Source organism: Elaeis guineensis, chromosome 1 (genome assembly GCF_000442705.2).
Source record: "Elaeis guineensis isolate ETL-2024a chromosome 1, EG11, whole genome shotgun sequence".
Taxonomy (NCBI): Eukaryota; Viridiplantae; Streptophyta; class Magnoliopsida; order Arecales; family Arecaceae; genus Elaeis; species Elaeis guineensis.
Window position 1 is genome coordinate 178,912,445 of NC_025993.2, and position 23,924 is coordinate 178,936,368.

General features: G+C 41.7%; 1 protein-coding gene and 1 long non-coding RNA gene across 10 annotated transcripts in view; both read left to right on the top strand.

Annotated features, from left to right (window-relative positions):
- LOC105039854 (magnesium/proton exchanger 1) overlaps nucleotides 1-23,924 on the top strand; it is a 33,509-nt gene that overhangs the window by 3,497 nt on the left and 6,088 nt on the right. The window contains exons 1-6 of one of the 9 annotated variants that reach the window (XM_073250534.1): nucleotides 7,080-7,217; nucleotides 7,329-7,402; nucleotides 11,184-11,637; nucleotides 14,869-15,044; nucleotides 18,493-18,611; nucleotides 18,770-18,930. In XM_073250534.1, coding sequence (XP_073106635.1) covers nucleotides 11,280-11,637; nucleotides 14,869-15,044; nucleotides 18,493-18,611; nucleotides 18,770-18,930 — 814 coding nt within the window. In that variant the 5' untranslated portion in view covers nucleotides 7,080-7,217; nucleotides 7,329-7,402; nucleotides 11,184-11,279. Of the gene's footprint in view, nucleotides 1-6,652; nucleotides 7,218-7,328; nucleotides 7,403-11,183; nucleotides 11,638-14,868; nucleotides 15,045-18,492; nucleotides 18,612-18,769; nucleotides 18,931-23,924 lie in introns of those variants that run through there. The other 8 variants (XM_073250536.1, XM_019848789.3, XM_073250520.1 and 5 more) reach the window with 8 other exon arrangements.
- On the top strand, nucleotides 18,937-22,605 carry LOC140854581 (uncharacterized). Its single transcript, XR_012137780.1, has 2 exons — nucleotides 18,937-19,277; nucleotides 19,383-22,605. It is a non-coding gene; the product is annotated as an uncharacterized lncRNA (long non-coding RNA).

Here is a 23,924-nt window from a genome sequence, read left to right on the forward strand (position 1 = left end):
GGTCTATTTTTTGGTACAACGTAAGAGTTATTTAGAAACCTAATTGAGATAGATAATTAGACCAGTTGATGAATTAGATAACTGAGTTTGCATCTAATCTATTGATGTGGAAGTGATAATGAAGCTTGTTGCAGCATCATCTAAATAGAGAACGTTTTGTTTAATTTACTCCATGTGATTGGCCTTGGTGTACCTTGAATGAAGAAGAAACACACAAAAACACAACTTGCCGAACCATTCAACTAGAATGTTAATCATGTGAAGTAATATCAGTTTGTAGTAGTTGAGAAGTCGCATCTTGACAACTCATATGAGATATGTCATAAGTTTAAAAATCTGATAAACATGGCATCATTGATATGTAGAGTAGGATGATCTAAATATATTAAACATAATTAGCATGCGTTGGGATTTATATTATCCATGATTCTTAAAATGTGCATTCGAGAAGTCACATCTTGACAAATTGTAAGAGGTATGTCATAAGTTTAAGAATATATTAAACATGACAACTTGTAAGAGGTACGTCATAAGTTTAAGAATATAATAAACATGATATCATTGATATGTAGAGTATGATAATCCAAATCATCTCTCAACATTGTTTAATGATGTATGACCTATAGATGATTGCGTTAGACCTCTTTGAAGAGTATCCAAACTTTAGAAAGCATTGGGACTCTGTTACTTATGAGTCCTTAGAATTCTTCCTAATTGGAGGAACAAGGGGATTAGGTAGATGTGAGTCACAGTCTTTTTCTTTCACTTTTCAGCAGTATAGTGGTTACTCACCACCATTCAAGTTTGAATACAAGAACTCACGCTAGGAGGAAAAAAGATACCATTCAATTCTGAGTTTCATGAAAAGAGACATACATATCTTAAGTCTATTTGATCTCAATCTGAACATTCACATGGCATCAAGCATTCTCGGTACCATAGTTAGGCCAAAGCATTCTCCTTTCAAACGCCTGTGTGTCCTTGGGTGGTATATAATAGAATAACAATCATTCATTTGCCAATTTTTTATTACAACGTTACTTTGTAGCAGCTCTTATTATTTGATATTTTCTATATTCATTTCAATTTGTATACTTGTTGAAAAATTAATGTTTAATAAAATTAATAGTGGGCCGGTGGTGGCTCCATATCTTAAGTAAATGACATGGAATATGGTAATTATAGATAAGAAAAGTAAATATGATGGGTAATGTAGTCGAGCTACTTGTATCTGTCTGGTCCGATCATTTAGCGGCTCTTTCTATGTGTTAGAATTTGACACCTCGAGATTCGGTCCATATTGAGCCCACAGCGAGGTTCACGGCGAAAAACGGAATCCAACGAGGCCAAAATCATCCCAAACGGAACTTAGACGGAGAAGATACGTACTTTTGAAGTCGGCACGCAACCTGAGGCGGCGGAGGACCGCCGGCGGCGGTGCGGCCGCAGGAGGCGGGATGCCGTCCAGCGTGCAGCAGCGTGTGGGCCAGGCGCGCAAGGTGCGGCCCGGTGCGGGGCACGCAGCCCAGGCGCGGGCGTGCGGCCCATCCCAGGCGCGCACAGGGCGCGGCCTGGGCCCAGGCGCCCAACAGGGCGCGGCCTAGGCCTGTGCGCATGGGCCGGCCCAGGCCCAGGCACCGCGCTTGGGGCCTGTACCCCGGTCCACTGTGGACCAGGTGGTCCATGGCCTAGTGCGTGGATCGCGTGGGTGTTTTCCATGCATTTCGTGCGATCCACGGCACTGTTCCGTGGACTGGTGTGCGATCGGATGGCCTAGGGAGCTTCCAGTTACGATCCAACAGTCCGGGCTTTAATCTAAGGTTATTTGGGCTGTGTTTGTGCTTGATTAGGATTAGGAATCCTAATCTAATACCTGTTTAAGCCTTTAAAAGGCTGGGAACACCGGTATCAGGGTGTGGTGGCTTGATTTTTCTCACGAAAAACCCATGAGGCCTGTGGACGTGCGGTGTAGGAGATCAGAACCTGAGAGAAGAGAGAGAGTCGGACGCTGGGAGAGAAGGAGTAGGCTCTTGGACAGCGGACAGCGGTCGCTTCATGGGTTCAAGGGGGTCTTCTTAGAGAGAAAGCTTTTGTAAGGGAGAACTTCATGTGAGAGAAAAATTAGGTGTACGAGGGTTGAGGGTGAGATCTCCTTTAGTAAAATTTTTTTTTCATAGTGAAGTTTGCATGTCCCGTGAAGGCGAGCCCTTTTGTGGCTGATCCACGTATTTTGATTATTTTCTGTTTTATTTCTTTTTTCTTCCTGCTGCATCGCACAGTACCGAAAAGGTCTTGAAAGGTGGTATCCTGGTCAAATATCCACCCAACAAATGGTATCAGAGCGAGGCAGTACAAGGATGCAGATTGCAGCGGTGGTGAGCAAGACTAAAGATGGAGAAGACAAGAACAATCAAGATGGAGATCAACAAATTTGATGATAAGAGCAATTTCTCCTTGTGGCAGACAAGGATAAAGGATGTGCTCATCCAACAGGAGTTGATCGATACTCTCTTGTGCGATGTGAAGCCGACCACCATGGAGGTGCGGGATTAGAAATGGCTATACATGCAGGCGGTGAGTACCATCCGCATGTACCTAGCGGATGAGGTGGTGATCCATGTGCTTAGTGAGACTTCTCCGACGGTGCTGTGGTCGAAGCTCGAGGAGTTGTACATGGCGAAGTTTCTCACCAATACTCTTTTCCTCTGGAGGCAGTTTTACCAGCTATGGATGGCTGAGGGACAAAGCGTGCAGGAGCATCTAAGTCACTTTCAGAAGATCCTCACCGACCTCCTCAGTATTGGTGAGAATGTTGAGGAGAAGATCAGGATGCTAGTTTTGCTAGCGTCGTTTCTACCTTCGTATGAGTCCTTGATGACTATTTTTTCAGTGGAGAAGAGCACTATCAAGATGGACGAGGTCACCGCGGCGATACTCCAGAATGAGGTTCTCAGGAGGGAGAACCCGACTTTGAGCTTAGGTGGCGGTAGCTCAGCTTTGATGGCTTCTAGAGGAGCAGGAGGCGGTAGACGGAGCGACAGGAGATCGCGACGAGGGTGGTCCAAATCCAAGAGGGACTTGAGCAAAGCCAGGTGTTATCGGTGTGAGGAGTTGGGGTATTTAGCCAGAGATTGCCCTTAACTCAAAAATCAGACGGTGACTGCTGTAGCGACGGCCGGCAGCAATTTAGATGAAGATGTCCTGGAGATATCTGACGAGGTATCTATTTTTTTTCAGCAGTGGATATTAGATTCTGCATGTCCCTATCATGTATGTTGCAGAGAGGAGCAGTTTGACTCTTTGGAGAATAGTGAGGGCATTGTATATCTGCGGAATGAATCGAGCTGTGCGATTAGAGGCATTGGAACGGTCAGCTGGAGGACACATTACGGTGCAGTGAGGAGATTGGGAGAGGTCCGATACATATCCAATTTCAGGCGAAATCTTATTTCACTGAGCAGAATGGATTCAAGAAGCTACATGATGGTAGCTGGTGGAGGAATCTTGAGGGTGCTACGCGGCGATAGGATTATGCTGGAGGGAAAGAAGGGAAGCAAAGGACATTATTACCTGATAGGGAGTCCAGTGTGAGGTAGAGCTTCAGGAGTCAGATGGAGCCCAGAGCGAGGTGGAGCTCCAGGTGGAGGTGGATCGGGTACGAGACAGGAGACTCGAAAGGACGAGAGGCGACGTCGCAAGGTGAGATTCCTATTGCCGTAGGATGATGCCCCGAGTAGGTCTTAGGTCAGGAGGAGCACAGCATACGACGGCGATGGGATCGAGCGGCCTGGCTCGACTCCCATGTTTGCCCATCCTTGATCAGCAAGCAATTGCCCCAGGGCATGGGGGCGAGGAGATCCAGAAGCTCTCAAAGTTAGGAGGAAGCCGAATATCGAGTCGAGGTGGAGATTGTTAGGATTTGACATCTCGAGATTCGATCCATATTGAGCCTACAGCAAGGTTCGCAGTGAAAAATGAAATCCGACGAGACCAAGATCACCCCAAACGGAGCTCGGACGGAGAAGCTACGTGCTTTTGAAGTCGGCATGCAATCCGAGGCGGCGGAGGACCGTCAGCGGTGGTGCGGTCGCAGGAGGCGGGATGCCGCCCAGCTCGCGGGCCAGGAGCGCAGGGCGCGGCCCTGCATGGGGTGCGCGGCCCGGCCCAGGAGCGCGCGCAGGTTGTGGCTCGGGCCCAGGCGCCAAGCAAGGTGCGGCCCAGTTCCGCACGCACGGGCCGGCCCAAGCTCAGGCATTGCGCTTGGGGCCTGTACCCCGGTCCACTATGGATCGGGTGGTCCACGGCCTAGTGCATGGACCGCATGGGCATTTCCCATGCATTTCGCGCAGTCCACGGCACTGTTTCATGGACCGATATGCGATCGGACGGCCTATGGAGCTCCTGGTCACGATCCAATGGTCCGAGCCTTAATCTAGGGTTATTTGGGCTATGTTTGTACTTGATTAGGATTGGGAATCCTAATTTAATACCTGTTTAAGCCTTTAAAAGGCTGGGAACACCGGTATCAGGGCGTGGTGGCTTGGTTTTTCTCACGAAAAACCTGTGAGGCTTGTGGACGTGCGACGCAAGAGATCAGAACCCAAGGGAAGAGAGAGAACCGTATGCTGAGAGAGAAAGAGCAGGACTTCTGGACAGCGGACATCGGTCGCTTCAGGGGTTCAAGGGAGTCTTTCTAGAGAGAGAGCTTTTGTAAGGGAGAACATCCTGTGAGGGAGAAATTGGGTGTACGAGGGTTGAGGGTGAGATCTCTTCTTATAAAATTTTTTCATAATGAAATTTGCATGCCCCGTAAAGACGAACCCTTTTGTGGCTCATCCACGTATTTTGATTGTTTTCTATTTTATTTCTTCTTTTTTTCTGCTGCATCGCGCAATATCGAAAAGATCTTGAAGATGGTGTCCTGGCCAAACATCCATCCAACACTGTGGAGGTTTAGCAAGAGATGACAAAGAGGATATATGCACTCTCTCAAGTAGTTAAGAATAAGACCATACTCGAAGTCGAGCTCTGGAATCACTCTTGATCTGGTCTATTGGGATCTACAACTTCACCGAGCCGACTAGCATCCCTTTCTGCTGTGCATTTTTCAAACAAAGAAGATAACTATAGGGTTGAATTCGCTTATCCAAACCATGTTTCATCTTTTGTTAGAAAGATCATGGATCCATGATGCCCGAGTTACCCTCCATCAGAGACGGACATTTCCGTATGAAGATCAAATTGTGGTTGATTTTAGAAGCCAAAACTACTTCTGGATCAATTTTCTTATTCCAGTGGAATAGTAGTATTCGATAGAATATGTCAAAAGAAATTAGAGAAAGTAAAATATCTTTTTTTACTACCAGTAGGGTTCACGTGGTTGATGTAGGCCATGATCTCTAAAAACAAAACCATTATTTTATTTTTATTTTTTTAAATTGATTCATGCGGCAACCGAAGAAACTTAGGAGAAGGTGTGGCAGCACATGACACATAAAATTGGATCGTACGAAGACAGCCTAGCCGCTCATTAGCTAAAGCTAGTGGCTTGGTTAAGAAGCTGTATCTTGTACTATTTGCACCATATGGTGGTTTACAACACTAATCACAATCACCTAGATTCATAGAAACAAACAATTATGATTGATACGGTGCACCGGCATGTGGTGCATATAGTGTCATGTTAGATACAATTTCTCTAGCTTAGAGGCTCATGGCACATTATATTTTTATCTATTGGTTAGATATATTATCAGATCAAATTTTATGGTGCTAATATCCATAAGCTGTCCATTTTTTTTCGATACATATAAGTTGATCATTACTTTCATAAAGTTGAGAAAAAAATGACACAAAAAATAACTACAACCTAGCCTTCTCTTCCACCATTTTCCTTAGCCAAAAAAAAAAAAAAGAAAAAAAAAAGAACCGACGATTCCAATTATCAAGTTCATAAAAAATAGTTTTATTATTTCATATGTTACATAGTATTTCCTAATTTAAATTTTTTCCCTCAAATTTGTGAAAACAAAGTTTTATTCAATAAAACTTCCTTACCTTTGGAGTGACAAACATTGGCCACCTCCAAAGCTATTTTTTTTTTTTTTTTTTGACATGAATGAAGAAATTAGGATACTTCCTATAAGGTTAAAAAAAAAAAAAAATCTCAAATTGAGACAAAGGATACATCAGCAAGTAGCAACGAGGAGAAAAGGTATTGAATAAATGGCTCACTTTGGATATTACGAGAGGCATAAAAGTCTCATGGAAAATGGAAACAATGATCATATGCAAATGTTGAACAAGGATTGCGGTCCTCACAATTGGTGCCTATGTAAGTGCACGAACAATGCAAATATTCCATATTGTTTAACTCATCAAACTTTAGACTAAATTTTCTCATAAACAAAATAATTATAGCTATTGACCTATTATGAAGGCTGATTATGGTAAAATCAATGGTACCATTTTAGAATTTATAAATATGTATGAGATAAATACTTTTACTATAACTAAGAAATCTCAAGTCAATCATTTTTTAAAAAAAATAAAAATATCAATCTATAAAAAATCAACTAACAATCATGATTCTTTTCTTATATTAATATCATGGTTATTGCAAGGAATTGAAATGGATGGATGTCCATTAGCTTAATCCAATGTCGGCGATGATTATACTCAAGGATCCATGAAAACACGCAGAAGATTTAGTGGAGGATGTTTCTCCATGTATCCAAATCATATGCATCACATAACTCTGCGTCAACATTGTGTTGGAGTTAAATTAGTCACATATCATGGACGTTGCCACAATGGCTTTATAAATATATTACCGATTTACCGGCGCTGGCAATCTCTATCAGAAAGCGAGAGCCGATACGGAGCACTGTAGCGGGTCCCGGCCCGGTACGTTGGAGGTGGCGGGATTCAGGCCTTCAGGAGGATTATAACAGCAGTTACGACACTCCCCCTCTTTTGCCTAAAATAGAAATGCACGTCCCTCTCCATTTTTCCTAAACGATCTCTCCCCCCATCTCGGACGGGCTGGGGTCGCCCCTCTTCTCGCATGCACGTCCGTCCGGCCGCCACCACCACCGGAGATCCCTCTTCTCCGACCACTCTTCTTGCCGGAATTCTGACGAATCCGGCCATTTTGGCATATTCCGGCGCTGGAGACCTTTCCGCGAAGCGATCTGCATCCCGAGATATATTCGCCGGTAACGTCCTCTCTTGTCCTTCTGCGTCTAATCTTTTTTTTCTTTCTTAAAGGCGTTTCTTGATTCCTAGTTTTTTTTTTTTTTTTTAATTTACTTTCTTGCTCGGCTCAGGTAAAGTAAGCCTTAATCCGAATATAGTTGGCTTCGGCACCGTGAATCCTTTACCTCCATTCAGCTCGGTTGGGGTTTTTTTTTCCTTTAATTTTTCTTCTGTTCTTTAATGTATCTAGCAGAATTTTGGTTCTTTCTTTGCATTTTTTTTTCTTTAATTTTTGGAATACCAGTAATGGAGCTTATTTTTGATTAGAATCGAGGGGAGGTGTTTAAATGAGTCAGGGTAAAGAGAAGAAGTGGCTTTTTTGGTTGAGTTATGTCGTGGTGGGTGTTTTTGGGGTTATCAGGCCCAAAGCAGTTAATCAGGAGTTGTTGAGTTTATAAAATGTTAATTTTGGGGAATAAGGAAGTGGATTAGAGTTGAATTTACCGAGCTTTAGAATTTCTTAATTTAGAGTTGAATCGCAAGAGTTTCGAATCGACTTGCCAAGTAAATTTTGTAGGGAATCTACCTAAAGATAAGGGAATTTAGCAGGATTTGGTATCCCTGTTCCTGGTGTCATGTTGAGGTGATGAATATGGACATGACGGTGTTGGAAGCTGTCAAGATAATTTTTCAAAGGAGGTGATGCTTCTGAAAGCTGGAGGTAAAATTACTCGAGAAAATATGCATCTGATGAGCTCAATCGTATCTTCAATTTGTATTATAACGGGAAGTACTGTGAAGGATTGTACTAGTAAACCCCCATAATGTTCTTGCTAGATAAAGTTCAGATAGACTCCTATGCACAAGTATACCTTGGTGAAGAGCTAGTAAGGATATGCAAGAGTTGAAAATGGACAGTATTTATCTTTGAGCATGCGTCTTCTGTATTACTTATCTCTTTGTGCCAGTTACTTGTTACTTATTTGGCTATGCCATCTGATTACTCTTTGGTTGCATAGTTGTACTGTTTTGTGAGACAAAAAAAAGGTGAAAGGAAGATTTAATTTGAAAATTTTAATACTCTTTGATGCTAATCCTTTATGGTATTGTAGTCAGCACAACTTCAAAATCTTATTCCATACGAGCCACATCTATCTGGGATTAAATTGGCTTACAAGCCATGTATACTTTTTGTTAAACTGAAATTATTCTGGTACCATAGAAAGGACCCCCACTTGTTGAACAACTAAGTTATGAAAGTAGGCAAAGGTAATCTTTGTTCATATATTGCTTGATAACATAGCATTCGCATATGCATGGAAAATAAGATATTTAACACCCATCATGGCAGGAAAAAACTACCAACTTAAGTGGCCCAACATTTTATGTATAGTCATGCTTGATTTATGGTATTAGTTCGATTTCGGCTGTGAAACCTGTTTTAGTTTTCTTTTCTTTTGGGTTGGTAAGTAATTTCTTCTTGAACACTGGGTTTTACAAAATACCACCAAACACATGCTTTCAAGAGCCCTTTTTTGTTTAAACTTAGCAACTCTATTTTCCTTACTTTGATTGACCAGACAACTCAATCATGGATCACCAAGCACCAATTGATGACTTGAGTTTGGCATTGAACTCAATATTCACATATTTAAGTTTTTGCTATTAGCATATGTCCTTCTTGTTTGATTGATTTGAGCAACCTAAAATTACCTTCCTTTATCTTTTTGAGCTTTTGTCTTTCTTTTAATGTTTTTCACTTTCTTGGTTGGTACTTCATGTTCGATATGAGGTCCAGTCCTACGTATAACTCCCACAAAAAAAATACCAACACAGCAACCCTACTATTTGTCTTTTATTATTATCATTTTCCTTCTATTTTCAGCATCTTTACTCTTCCTTGGCTTTGGGCATTGAGATTGCCATTCATGTTTCTAGTTGAAGCAAGCTTTTGTTTTTACAAGGTAAACAAGCTCACTTTTTGTCATTTATTTTATTAGTGTTATAGGTGTCCGAGGATAATTACTTTTCATACTTGTGCATAGTTGTATGAGTTGTGCTTGTTTCTCCATGCTAGTCCCCAATTTTCCTTAGAGAAGTTGCACCTTGATCCTCTACTTTGTCATCAAAAAGTTCCAGCTTGTGGTTAGCAATTTAGACCCTATATTTGTGAGGACCCATCTAGGCATGTGTGTTCAATCTCACATCAATTATGCACTAGATAGATCTTGAATACTTATACAGAGTCAAGGAATCCAAATAACATCCTAACCTTTTTAGATGAGGTCTTGGGTTGTTACAAATAAGGATTGCCGTACCGGGTTGAACCGTCCGGTACGGAGCATGTCGAACCATCCCGACGGAGAACCGAGATGGTTCCGACATGCAAAATGGCACATGCCGGTGCCGGAGAAGAAAAAGAGAGAGAAATAGAGAGAGAGAGGGAGGGAGGAAGAAAAAGAGGGAGGAGAATCCGTCGGAGGGCAGCCGTGGCCGTCGGATGGCGGAAAGCACTCCCGCGGCTCCGCGCGGGGAACAAGGGCGATCCGCCCCTGTTTCTCGTGGCTTTTTTTTAAAAAAGCCTTTTCAAAGTGAAGTCGGCATGGGTTTTTCCGGCTTCACTTCAGTGAGAAGCCGGCATGGGTTTTGCCGACTTCACTTTGAAAAGGGTTTTTTAAAAAAAAGCCCCAAGAAACAGGGGCGGATCGCCCCTGTTCCCCGCGCGGAGCCGCGGGATCGCTTTCCGCCGTCCGACGGCCACGGCTGCCCTCCGGCGGCCCCTCCGGCGGATTCTCCTCCCTCTTTTTCTTCCTCCCTCCCTTTCTCTATTTTTCTCTCTTTCTCTCTTTTTCTTCCCCGGTTCGTCCGTGTTTTTCTTCGTCGGTTCGCCTCGGTTCGGAACGGAACAGAGGCGTGCCGTACCGTCAGCCGGCCGATCCGGCCATCGGTACCGGTTCCGCCAACCTTGGTTACAAATTAATGGTATTAGAGCGGATTGGGCCTATGGCTCATGCAGACCAGGGGACATTGCAGTATGGATTCATTTAGGTTGACATGAGTTGATTGTGGTGTTTGTGATTGGATTTGAATAGATTTGGACTTTTAGCTTGGTTAGGATGCTTGATCTTAAATGGAAGGAGCATGTGTTTAGTCCCACATTGGTTATGAACTGGGTAGAACTTTGGTACTTATAAGGGTCAGGGAATCCAAATAACATGTTCTAGCTCACCATTTTGGGTGAGGCCTTGAGTTGTTAACAATAGTATGTTTGGTTCCTTAGCTTAGAATATTCAACCAGGTTGTAGGAAAAAAAATACCTGCTTCAAGTCCTACTCTTGATCAAGCTTTATAGTTTACTTAAGAATGGGTTAAGTGCCTAAATGCTGAAGTGTCTGACCTACCTGACTCACCAATTTGTGTCAAATGTAGATTCTTCATTTTAGATGCCCAAGTTTAGGTAACACTGGTTTTTGCTAAGCTATGGAGAGAACTAAGGGGAAAATATTATAGAAGGACATGTAAAGAGTTATATACATTTACTGTATGCTGAAGGTTTTTGCTTGGCTGAACTTGATTTTTGTAAAACTAGATTGAACTGACTAGTTCACCTGTGGCTAGTTAGTTCATAGTGATATTACCAGGAAAGAATTGGACAAGACCTGGGCTCTTAATATCCAAATCCCCTATAAGTGTAGTCAGGTTTTGGTTGACAAGGTTACATCCAGCTTCATTTATGGTGTGTTTGAGAAAAGTTTGGTGTTGAACTTTCAAAGAACGAAATTGTTGAGCATCCTGATCAACTAAATCGTATGAACATGTTGGTTTGGATAAAAATGGAACCATTATATGCTACTTATCTTTACTTATGTTAGGCTACTTATGGCCAATGAACTGACATGTTTTGGGTGGTTTATGGTTCTGATCCTCAAAGCATATCCAATTAGCTCAACTAACTATCATAAATGGCATTATGTTCATTAATGCAGGCATGAACCAATTATCATGTAAAGAGTTGTTGCCACTTCACGTTAATTGAAGCTGCAAACTGATATTTTTGAAGAATTTATGTGGCAGGGATCAATATGGGAATTTCTGATATCTCATCAGATAAAATCTGTGAAAGCTATTTGCTTTTATATGGAGAAACTTTTCTTCCAAATGGATTGCGAGCTTTCTTGTATCTTCTTGCTCTTGCCTACTGCTTCATTGGGTTGTCTGCAATAACTGCACGTTTTTTCCGCTCCATGGAGAACATTGTGAAACAAACACAGCGAGTTGTGGAAATTGATCCTTGCACAAATGCTGAAGTGATTAAATATGAAAAATTTTGGAACTACACTATAGCAGACATTTCTCTACTGGCCTTTGGAACAAGCTTTCCGCAGATCTCTTTAGCCACAATTGATGCCATCCGAAACCTTGGTCAGCTAAATGCTGGAGGTATGATCTTACAGTTGATGGTTTAAATAGTTCATGAGTCATAAGCACAGTTAGCTTTTTATGTTACTCTTTTTGGTGCAAATACATAATAATCTTGTTTATGAGCTGTGACTTTTGTGCTCCAAAATAATTCTCTTGAGCCACTGCATGCCTGTGCAAGAAGAAGTTATTAATATAGACATGAAGGGGCCTAAATACTATTAGTTTTTAAGGATTATGCAAAGGGATGTGGGACCATTTTCATAAGCAATCACAAACATAAACCAGGGTCAGGTGCTATCGTACTGCACAACTGTTATTCTGTTCCGACCAAGCATAGGACTCAAACAGTCCCATGTTTTCAAAATAAACATGAAGTGGTGCAGCATGGATATTGAATTTCTTTTAGCAAGTATCAAATGTACAGAAGCAGAGGACTTCCAATGCTAGCTTTTGCCTTTCCTAAAAGGCTGAACAACACCCCTTGTTTCTCAACAAAAAGGATAAAGGAGATTCAGTCATTTGCCTGGTATTACACGGGTGCTCTTATTTATGCTGGCTTACTTACTGCAACTCCTAATAGTCACATAAATGTTTTCATAATAGAAATGCAAAATATATCTGTATTTTATAGGATTTTATAGGCGCATACATATAGATAGAAAAATGTTTGGGCATATGTTTTTCTGTCTATGGAAACATAAGATTCTGTTCAGCACAATTATAGGATAATTAAAACTTTAGCTGGGAAAGAAATAAGTTATTGGGGTAATGTTAACTAAAATATCAGCAGTGCCTTCAATGTCACTGATGTTTGCTATTTAGATTTTAGAGTTTATACAACTCTAGGAAAACTAAAACTTTGGCTGGGAATAGAAATACTTTGTGATAATTAGCTTCATTTAAGCATCTCCTTGTTGGTTTTTGTTAACTAAAATATCAGCATCGCCATGGATAGGGGTGCAAGTGAAGTGAGCTGCTTATGAGCTGCTCAGGCCTGGCTTGCTAAGAGCTTGTTTGAGCTTGGCTCAGCTAGGAAATGAGCCTAGCTCAAACACATTTCAGAGCTCAACTCATAAATGAGCCAGGCCTGAGCAGTTGTGCTGTTCAAAATTCAAATATGGTGGGAAAGCTCGGCTTGGCTTGACTAAAGCTCAGCCAAGAACTTAGATGAGTGGAGCTTAAGCTGGTTATGTCGAGCCTGGTTCAAGTTCAAGCTGCGCTTAAGCGGCTTGTTTAGATGCCAAGCCAATTTTGACCAGCCTGGTACTTCTCTTTGCTCACCTTGTTTGCACCCCTAGCTTTTGATGTCATTACTATATAATGTTGTCACTCAGACTTTTCTACACTTTTTTCAGTTCTACCGCTTATTTTGTACATTTTGAACTGCAACTTCCCAATAATTGTTAGTTTTCTATTAGCTCTGTTTAGATGAAAATTTTAGATAACTACAAATGACTGCATGCTGTTGAGAAATGATTGTTATAAGAGTGTGTGTGAGGAAGGACACTGCTATTGACCAGTTGGAGATATAAAGCATAGGGCTCTCATCAATGCGCTATTGAGGATCATAGCTGGAGACACACAGTTGGCCAAACCATGGTATTCCGTACCGGCCGATACATCCTGTACCATACCGTACCGGTGGAGAATCGGCACAGTTTAGATCGATTTTTTAGTAATTGGTCTGAACCGGACCGTACCGGTGGGTTTGGTATGACATGGGACCGAACCGCAAGGTACGGTGTGGTACGGGCCGGTGCGGTGCCGTACGGCACCTGTATAGTTTGGTTTTCTCTCTCTTTTTTTTTTAGGCCGTTGGATGGATTTTTTTTTTTGATTTTTTTATTGTCGGTACGGGCCGGTATGGTACGGTACCATACTGTACCGGCCGGCAACTGGCATGGGGTGCGATATCGGTATTTAAAACCTTGGGCCAAACACTTCGAATTAGAGATAGAAACATATTGGATATGGATGGGATATTAATTTCTGTATCCTTATCCATTTTTTATTTGGCAAATGTGAAAGCGGATATGGATTTAGTTGGATGCTAAAATTTGTATCCATATTTGTATGAATTGAACATGAACAACACAGGTATAAAATTGGACAATGCAAACTTGATGAGTAGAATATGTTCCACTTTATATGTTTATTAATCCAAATCAAATTTGCAATCCTTCTAACTTTCTTTTATTATTTTTTGTAAAATAAACATATTATTGTACAAAAAGTGAACAAATGAATAATCGGATCCACTTGACTTTTTTAACGGATATAACAACTCTCTAAGCTATAAATTTTAAGTTAAAGGGCTGACTGATAGTGCTTCTAGAATGTAATCCACTAAGTTATATCACTATATGGAAATAAAGTTGAAAATTTACTGGTGCCGTCACTTTTTACCCTTCAGATTTTATGAGATTTGGAAGTATGGTCATCTGTATATAAATTCATACTTGTATCTGTGTTTCTCTGACAGATACAAACAAGGACAAGGCTATAACTCAGATGATGAAAATGGATATCCAAATCCAAGTATACAGAAGCAGATCGGATTGGATATTATCCAATCTATTTTCACCCCCTTTTAGAATTATATGACATGATAACCATGTCATATGTTTTGATCTTGGCTGATCATATGCCCTCAGAATCTATAGATTTTTTCTGAGTGACACAAGTGCATCTTGTGGTTAATGCTTGAACTATGTGAATGAGGGCCCTATCTGTTTATATCATTTTCTTTTTCTTTCTTTTTTTGGGAGTAATGATGCTATCTCACGTGTATAAGGTACTGCATATTTTGTGTCAAGGTTTTCTGTTGTGATTGTTTTTACTTTTAATTTCTTAGAGGTCTTTGTGCTTCTAATACAGTGGCATTGATTGATAATGCAACTGAAACATGGTTTTATCAATACATCTGGTGATTTCAATAAAGATAATGCTACTCCACTAAGAATCACTAGCAAGTAGCATGCTAACATACCTTAACTTCCTTGATTGCTCTTATTAATTATTTTCTACCAATCACCAAAAGTGGTTACTATAGAATTTTCTGATGATGAATCTTTCTTGTGATCCATTCATCTCTACCTTCAAGATTGTGCACGTTATGTTTTATTTGATGAGAATTCATTTTGGCTATGTATTACACTTAAACATTTGACCTTTTGAGAGATAACAACTCATTTTCATATTTTACATTCCCTGGAGTAACCTTCTGATGCATTTTAATTTGAACTATAGGTTTAGGGCCAGGTACGCTTGTAGGTTCTGCTGCCTTCGACCTGTTTCCTATCCATGCTGTTTGTGTGGTGGTTCCTAAAGCTGGTTCTTTGAAGAAGATATCTGACATAGGTGTTTGGCTAGTTGAGCTCTTCTGGTCATTTTGGGCATATTTTTGGCTTTACATAATCTTAGAGGTAATTCTAGTACATCAAATGGATAATCTTCATGCTTGGTTTTTTTGTTTGGTGTATAGTGGTTATACATATAATTTCTTAAAATCTTTTATTAATATGCATTTCTATAACAGTCTTGGACATATTCAATATTTGTAGCTGTATTTAATATTGAAGTCATGCTTTCAAGAATCAACCTTTTCTTGATTATTTGGGGTCAGCTTTATGGATCCTCATTCCCCAAGTGTTACTATTTACTATTTATTAGTATCTTTGATGTTGTATCAAGCTTTTCCTTGTTTTTCCTCACCACCTTCATTCATGTTAGCTTAGGTCCTCCCTTATTGGACCCTCTCTAATCTTTATTATACATGCCCATACCATCTCAACCAATTTGGCGTTACTTTATCCTTAACTTGTGTAACTCCTATAGCTTTCTCTAATATATCTCTTTCTCACTCTATTCTTCCTAGTTTTATCGAACATCCATCTTAATATTCTTATTTCTGGGGAACTTAACTTGTTTCCTTGGATTCCTTTTATCTAACATTCTGACCATACATTGCTAGCCTTATTGATGTTCTGTAAACTCTTTAAGTCACTAAGGTATGCCTTGATCACATAATTCCCCAAAAGGTATCTCTCTACCTCTGCCAACCAGTTCTTGTCTAATACATATATCTTTCTTTATCTCTTTATTACTTTATATAGCAGGTCCCAAATAAGAAAAACCAGTCACTGTTATATCTTGTCCATCAATCTTAATTGGGGACTCATTTTTATTTCTATTTTCACTAAAATTACCATATACTCTCCCTTTGTTCTGCTGATTTTTAAGCCCTTTTTCTAATGCTTTCTTCATAAACTCAATTTAGCATTTAATCAATTTTTTTGCTTCTATCATTTGCAAATAAAACTTCCATGGTACATTTTCCTGAATATTAGAAACAAATTAATCAGTAATTTGTCTAAAAATATATGAGTTCAGTACTGAATTATTATGACCTAGAAATGACTTGCATAGCTTGTTTATCTTGTCAATGATGGACAGTTTTCTGTATATAGAAGTTAGAGGGGTGAGGCTGAAATAGACATGTACTTTGATGTATTTGTAATTTGTTGATGCTCATGAGGCTATTGGATTAGCATTTGAGAATTTAAATATGCTATGCAAAGAAAAAAGATTGAGTGCCTCTTGGGTTGGAAGCAGCTGCTAGGAAAAATTTCAGACTCTGAAAATAGTATTTTGTAGGTAGTACTAACATTCTTGGTTCGATAAGCAAATTTCAAGATTGTAGGTTTGTTCACCTTTTCATATATGTTACTAGGTATGTATCCTTGCTTGTATCCCCTGCTCCTTGGCTTATTGGCTGTGGCAAGAGGTATGTGTAGGATTCAAGTCTTTGTTTAGGATGGAGCACATCAAAATTGTCTTTTGTAGCTCCTTATGAGGTGATGACTTTTGAGTATATGTAGGGCTCGGCAAAAACAGCCCATGTTGGTGAAGCCAAATTCCCTCCTCTACTATGTAACTTGAGCCCATTCCTGTTGTTATTCCTAGCCATTCAGTTGAACCTAATCTAAGGGCTCTCATTGATGCTGGAATTTAGCCTAGAGAGTGCTGGAATTGAATGTTTTTGAGATAGTGGGACAGCAGAGAGAAAGGCAGAGAGTTGGAGAAAGGAGGAAGCTCATCTACTAGGGTTCTCTTGGAGCATTTGGGAGTCTATTCAAGAAGGTGCTGTCGTCCTTGTGGCTGTTTATGTGCCCTGTTTTTCCATTGGTAGAGAGCCACTAAGAGCTTGCAGTCATCTGCATTTTCAAATTCGAGGGGAAATATTCCTTTGTACCCTTGTAGTTTCTCCAGATAACAAAAGGAACTAGCTTTGCATTGTTTTCCGTGGTTGTAGGCCTTGGATTTGGCCGAACCACATTATCTTGGTGTCTATGTGCGTGACTGTCTCTCATGTAGTTTATCTGATTTATATTATGTTTTCCTATTTATTCTCTTGTAATATTGCCCATCCATGATGCCTAAATACTCTAGATTTGTTTAGGACTGCATGCATGCCCACAAGGTAGAGAGACCTTTAACAAGTTGGTTTTAGATCCTTCCTTTGTGCACAAATTCTTGACTCTTTAGATCAAGCAGCATGTTCACTTTCCATAGGTTAATGATTTTTGAGCTAGCGTGCTAGTTTCCATTGTAAATATAACTACTTTGAAGATCCATTTGGAAGTTGCTGCAGGATCTGCTGGGATCGTCCGGGAATAGAGTGCAAGGGTGGGAGCAATGGAGAGTGGGGGAACGGGAGAGGGAGAATGCTGGGGGTTGAAGGGCCTACCCCTGCAGGAACTTCCTAATCAGGTCTTTAGTTATTTTCTAACTTGGACCTGATATTTCAGCTTTATAAAGGCATATTATTGCATATCAGTGCATTAGTATGTGTCAAACATGTCAAGCTTTGAGAGAGAGGCGAAGGGTGAGAGTGAGAAACTGAGGGTAGACAAATAGAAAGTTGAGCTAGTGTGGACATTACCATTATTGGAATGTTCATCATCTTTGTCCATGCCCTATGCTGCTGCCAACTACTCTTTCTGAAACTTTGGTCCAATGCTGCTGCTACAGGAGGGAAAGATAGGGCATGGGAAGGAAAAGTGGGGAGAGGGAGTGAAAGGAAGGGGAGTGTCAAGGGAGCACAAGGAAGAAAGGAGAGAAGGAATGAAGAGAAGCATTTTTTTTTTAATTTTTAATTTTTATTTTTTTGTGGTGTGTGGGGGTTGAGATAGAGTATTCACATTCTAATCAGCATTCCCTTTGTTGTTCTCCATGTTGAGGACAGACACTGCTTGAGCAATGCTTATACACCCAATCCGTCAACAGCCAAAGCAAAACCTTGCAGTACATCCAGGGGTGACATGGGATAAGGCCTACATTCACTAAAACAATGTTTGGATGGGGTTTGGGAAGTGGGTGAAGTATTATGTATTGTCAATTTGGATTACTTTATAAGGGCTAAAAATGAAAACTTAACTCATTTGCAGGCTTACACCCAGGCCAATAGTCCTCTATTAAGGGATTACAATATTACAGAGTGCTCTGATGCAAAATCATATGAATATATTTTTGATATGTGTCCTTGTATATTATGTCACACTTGAACATGTCTAAATCAGACTTATGTTCTATGTCCATGCAACTTTGTTCTTCTCTTGGGAACAAACCCTTTTTATAAGGCATTGAGATTATATGCAAGAAATAAATGTACTCCAATATTGTGTATATGCTTGTTCTTGCTCATGTTATTACATGGAAGATTGAGATTTATAATTCTTCACTCTGTTATATCTTGAATTCTCATGTGTTTGTTGAGCTTCATCTTACCATAATTACAAATTTATGGTGCATGCAGCCATGACCTTTTTTTTGTATTGTAATATTAACAATATGTGTTTTACTAATTTATAGGTATGGACACCAAAGGTAATCACCCTCTGGGAGGCTTTACTGACAGTTTTGCAATTTGGGTTGCTGTTGATTCATGCATATGCTCAAGATAAGCGCTGGCCATATTTATCTATACCACTGTATGCTTCAAGTTCTAGTTACTTGTTCAATGCATCCTAGTTCTCTTGAGCTGAGAGCTGAAATGAGCTAAAATGCATGTGCATTGCCAGTTTTGTTAATCGGATTGGACTTTAAGCTTTGGTAATGTTCTTTGTCTGCATTCTTTTACTGTAATCAGGGAAAGAAGTGAGAGGCCTGAAGACTGGGTCCCAGAAAGCGACAAATTGCTTAATCATGGTGACAATGAATGTGGTGGTTGCTGTGAGATACCACCAGTCAGTGAGGAGAATGACAGCAGAATTGTTGATATCTTCTCTATCCATTCTGATAAGGACACAGGTGCAAAATTTTTATGAGTTCTGTCAACATTTACTTCTATCTGCAATTTTCTTTTTGGTATTGAGTACAAAAAATGTATATTTTTTTTACTAAACTATGATCAAATGGACGATTCTTGACCTGTTTGCTGTCTTTAACTAGAAGCTTTAGGAATCAGAAGGTATTTTTTAGTGCAGTCCTGCTAGGTAAAGTTAATTTGGTTGAATCAAACTTGAAGGTGGTGCATTTGATTTCCAGATAGGCTATATTGAACTCCCACTTTATTTCTACAGCAGTCAAGACAAAATTGGAACTTGAAGGTCCATTGTTGGCTTTATTGGTTGCTGTCTCACCACTGAAGGAACAATGTATTCTAATAGATTGATTATTTTCCATAAATAAGCTGAAAAGAATCATTAGATGTTCATATTATTCAGGAAAAGCTCATTGATGGTCCCCTTATGTGACAACAGGGTCTGGTTAAAATCTTGACACTATCATCTCAGTACTGGGCACTGGCAAAAACAGAGTTGGCAGACAAAGCATCTGATGGGGTATATTCTTGCATGTATGAACCTTGATATTCTAGGAGATGATAATAACTGTTGATGATGAAAATTTTGAATACCTGAAGGATTGATGGAAATAGATGAGGGAGATGTCTTTTCTTAACTGGGAATATCACCACTTGAATGTCCTCATAAATTCCTTGTGGAATAGATTGACTTGTAAGAAAAATATGTTGACCCATTTGCTGCAGTTTGAGTTGTCCAACAGAAGCTTTATTTCTGACACAGATTCATTTAGGTAATCCTAACAGGTCTCAAGTATGCTGAGATCTGCAACATTGATTACTTGTCAATATGGCACCATTATATGGAGCTTCTCTTTATGCCTTGTGTCATCTAACTTTAACTTACCAGACATTTCTATCTGGCCCATTTTAGGCTCTGTTCGATTGGAGGATAACCCTGGTTAGAGCCTGATTATCCTGCTAACCTGCCAACCAGGTTGTTTTTTGGGGAATTAAAGTTATTTGGTGAACAGGCCAAAAAGTGAGATAGTCTGATTAAGATTAATCCACCAAAACATAAAGATAAAGTTGACCTGTAGATCTCTATCTTCTTGCTCTTGCTTTTTTCAGCTTTTCTGACCTTATTTCTGTAGCCCCCAAACTTCCATCAAAAACCACTTTTTGCTAACCTATGGATAAGGGAATGTTGGAGTGTTTGTGAAAGTAGCTAACCCAAGGTTTGTTGTCCTGCAATCAAACTGGGCCTTAAGTTCTACCGTGCTCCATTTCTTCAGATGTTATCTCAAATGTTTCCTAATGTCAACCTTTGTGAACATTCTAAAATGTCAATGTGCAAGTGATTGTATTCTTCCTTTTTGAACATAGAGAATGTGGTCTCAGAAGTATCAGTTGGCCTTTTAAGAAATGATTGAAATTGTTGTTGGGGATGTCTGGTCAGAACACTACCTCTACAGAACTTTTCGATACCATACATCGCAGCAGAAAGAAAGGAGAAATAAAATAGAAACAATCAAATACGCGGATTAGTCAAAAGGCTTGCCTCCATGGAGTATGCAAGCTTCACTATGAAAAAAAAAAAATTATAAGAGGAGATCACACCCTTAATCCTCGTACACTTAATTTCTCCCTCACAAGCTCTCCCTTATAAGAACTCTCTTTAGGAAGAACCCCTTGAACTCTTGAAGGGACCGCTGTCTGCTGCCTGACAGTCTGTCTGAAGCACCCCTGCCTCTGCTCTCTATCGGCTCCTCTCGGTCTGCTACTGCTCTAGATCCTTGGCCGAACACACCATTGCTACATGATCTCTCTGTTTCGCCACAGGTTCTTTTAAAGACTTAAAACCCAGCTGAGATAGGAATCAGACACTGCATCAGACTCATGTTGCTTCTCGGCCATCCGATAGTATCTCAGATTAAAAACTGGCCATTGGATCGTGCTCTATCTCGAGCTCTGATCACCTGGAATGGCTTACAGTTGTTGGATCTTGACCGCAAGCCCTGCAGACTGTCCGATCGCACGTCGATCCACGAGAACCTATTGTGGACCACGAGAAATCAGTCCGAAACATCTGTTGGTCCATCGTGGACCAGGCAAAACCCATGGGAAATGCCAGCTTGGTCCACGCAGGTCTCCATGGCCCGTCGGTCCACGCACCGCGCGTGGATTGCATGGGAAACTGCACGGGCTGCGCTGCATGCGCCTGCCGGGGCCTGGGTTGCGCGCTCTCGACCATCCTGCGCGCCGCCGCGTGCGTTCGCTCCGTCGGCCTGCCGCCGGCCTCCGCCGCTCCGATCTCCGTGCAGACTTCTTTCGACCGTAACTTCTTCATCCGGACTCCGTTTGGGCTGTTCTTGGACTCGTTGGACTCCGTTCGTCATCGTGGACCTCACTGTGGGCTCAGTGTGGATCAAATCTTGAGACGTCAAATCTTAATAATCTCCATCCCGACTCGACATTCGGTCTCCTCCTAACTTTAAGAGCTTCTGGATCTCCTTGTCCCCATGCCCTGGGGCAATTGCCTGCTGATCATGGATAGGCAGATATGCGGGTCGAGTCAGGCTGCTCGATCCCATCTCCGTCGTATGCGGTGCTCTTTCTGATCTGAGACCTGCTCGGTGTATCATCCTGCGGCAATAGGAATCTCATCCTGCGAATTGCCTCTCATCCTCTCGAGTCTCGCGTTTCATGCCCGATCCACCTACCTGGAGCTCCACCTCGCACTGGGCTCTCCGTCAGGTAGTAATGTCTTTTCGTCCTCTTCTTCTCTTTCAGAATAATCCTATCACCACACAACACCTTCAAAATTCTTTCGCCAGCTACCGTCCTATAGTCTCTTGAATCCAGTCTGCTCAGTGAGATAAGATTCTATCTGAAATCGGGTATGTATCGAACCTCCTCCAATCTCTTCACTGCACCATCATGTGTCCTTCAGCTGATCTTTCCGATGTTTCTGATCGCACAGCTCGATCCATCCGACAGATAAACAGTGTCCTCACTGCTTTTCAGAGAGTCAAACTGCTCCTCTCTACAACATACATAATAGATGCATGCAGAATCTAAAATCCACTGCTGGAAAGAAATAGATATCTCGTCAGATATTTTTAGGACATCGCCTGACTCGCTACTGGCCATCGCTGCAGTAGCCTTCGTCCGATCCTTGAGTTGAGAGCAATCTCTGGTTAGATGCTCCAACTCGTCGCACCGATAACATCTGGTCTTGCTCAAGTCCTTCGTCCTGGATTTGGATCGCCCTCGTCGTGATCTTCTGTCGCTCTGTCTACCGCCTCCTACTCTTTCAGAAACCACCAAAGCTGAGTTGCCACCTAAGGTTGAAGCTGGGTTCTCCCTCCTAAGAACCTCATTCTGAAGAATCGCCGTGGTGATCTCATCCATCTTGATAGTGTTTTTCCTCACTAGAAGAGCAGTCATCAAGGACTCATACGAAGGGGGAAGCGACGCTAGCAAGATCAGCGTCCTGATCTTCTCCTTAACTTTCTCGCCAATACTGAGGAGGTCGGTGAGGATCTTCTGGAAGTGGCTGAGATACTTCTGCATGTTCTGTCCCTCAGTTATCCGCAGCTGATAGAACTATCTCCAGAGAAAGAGTGTTGGTGAGAGATTTCGCCATGTATAACTCCTCGAGCTTCCACCACATCGTCGTCGAGGAAGTCTCGTCAAGCACATGGATCACTACCTCATCAGCTAGATACAAGCAGATTGTACTCACCATCTGCATCTGGGCCTGCCTCCAATCCTGCACCTTCATGGTAGTTGGCTTCTCCTTGCATAAGAGAGCATCGATCAATCCTTGCTGGATGAGCACGTCCTTCATCTTTGTCTGTCACAGAGAGAAATTGCTCTTTACATCAAATCTGTTGATCTTGATTGAGTCTGTCTTCTCCATCTTCAATCTTGCTCACCACTGCCGTAATTTGCATCTTGGTACCGCCTCGCTTTGATACTACTTGTTGGGGATGTCTGGTCAGGACACCACCTCCACAGGATATTTTCGATACCACGCGTCGCAGCAGGAAAAAAGAAGAAATAAAACAGAAACAATCAAATACGTGGATTAGCCAAAAGGCTCGCCTCCACGGGGCATGCAAGCTTCACTATGAGAAAAGAAAAAATTACAAGAGGAGATCATACTCTCAATACTCGTACACCTAATCTCTCCTTCATAAGAAGTTCTCCCTCACAAAAACTCTCTTTAGGAAGATCCTCCTAAACTCCTAAAGCGACCGCTGTCCGCTGCCTGACAGTCTGCCTGAAGCACCTCTGCCTCTGCTCTCTGTCTGCTTCTCTCAGTCTGCTATTGCTCTGGATCCTTGGTCGAACACACCACTGCTACACGATCTCTCTGTTTCGCCATAGGTTCTTTTAAAGACCTGAAATCCAGCTGAGATAGGAATCAGACTCTGAATCAGACTCCTGCTGCTTCTCGACCATCCGATAGCATCTCAGATTGAAAACTGACCATTGGATCGTGCCCCATCACGACCTCTGATCACCTGGAACGGCTCATAGCCGTTGGATCTTGATCGCAAGCCCTACTGACCGTTCGATCGTGCATTGGTCCACGAGAACCTATCGTGGACCACGAGAAATCAGCCCAAAATGCCCACCGGTCCATCGTGGACCGTGCGAAACCTAGGAGAAACGCCCGCCCGATCCACGTGGGTCTCCATGGACCGCTGGTCCACATCACGTGTGGACCGCGTGGGAAAACTGCGCGGGCCGCACTGTGCGCCCGCTTGTGCTTGCCCGTCCGCGAGCTGGGCCGTGCACTTGTGGCCATCCCGCACGCCGCCGCGCGTGCTCGCTCCATCGGCCTGCCGCCGCTGGCCTCTGCTGCTTCGATCTTTGTGCAGACTTTCTTCGATCGTAACTTTTTCATCTGGACTCCGTTTGGGCTGTTCTTGGGCTCGTTGGATTCCGTTTGTCGTCGCGGATCTCGCTGTGGGCTCAATGTGGACCGAAT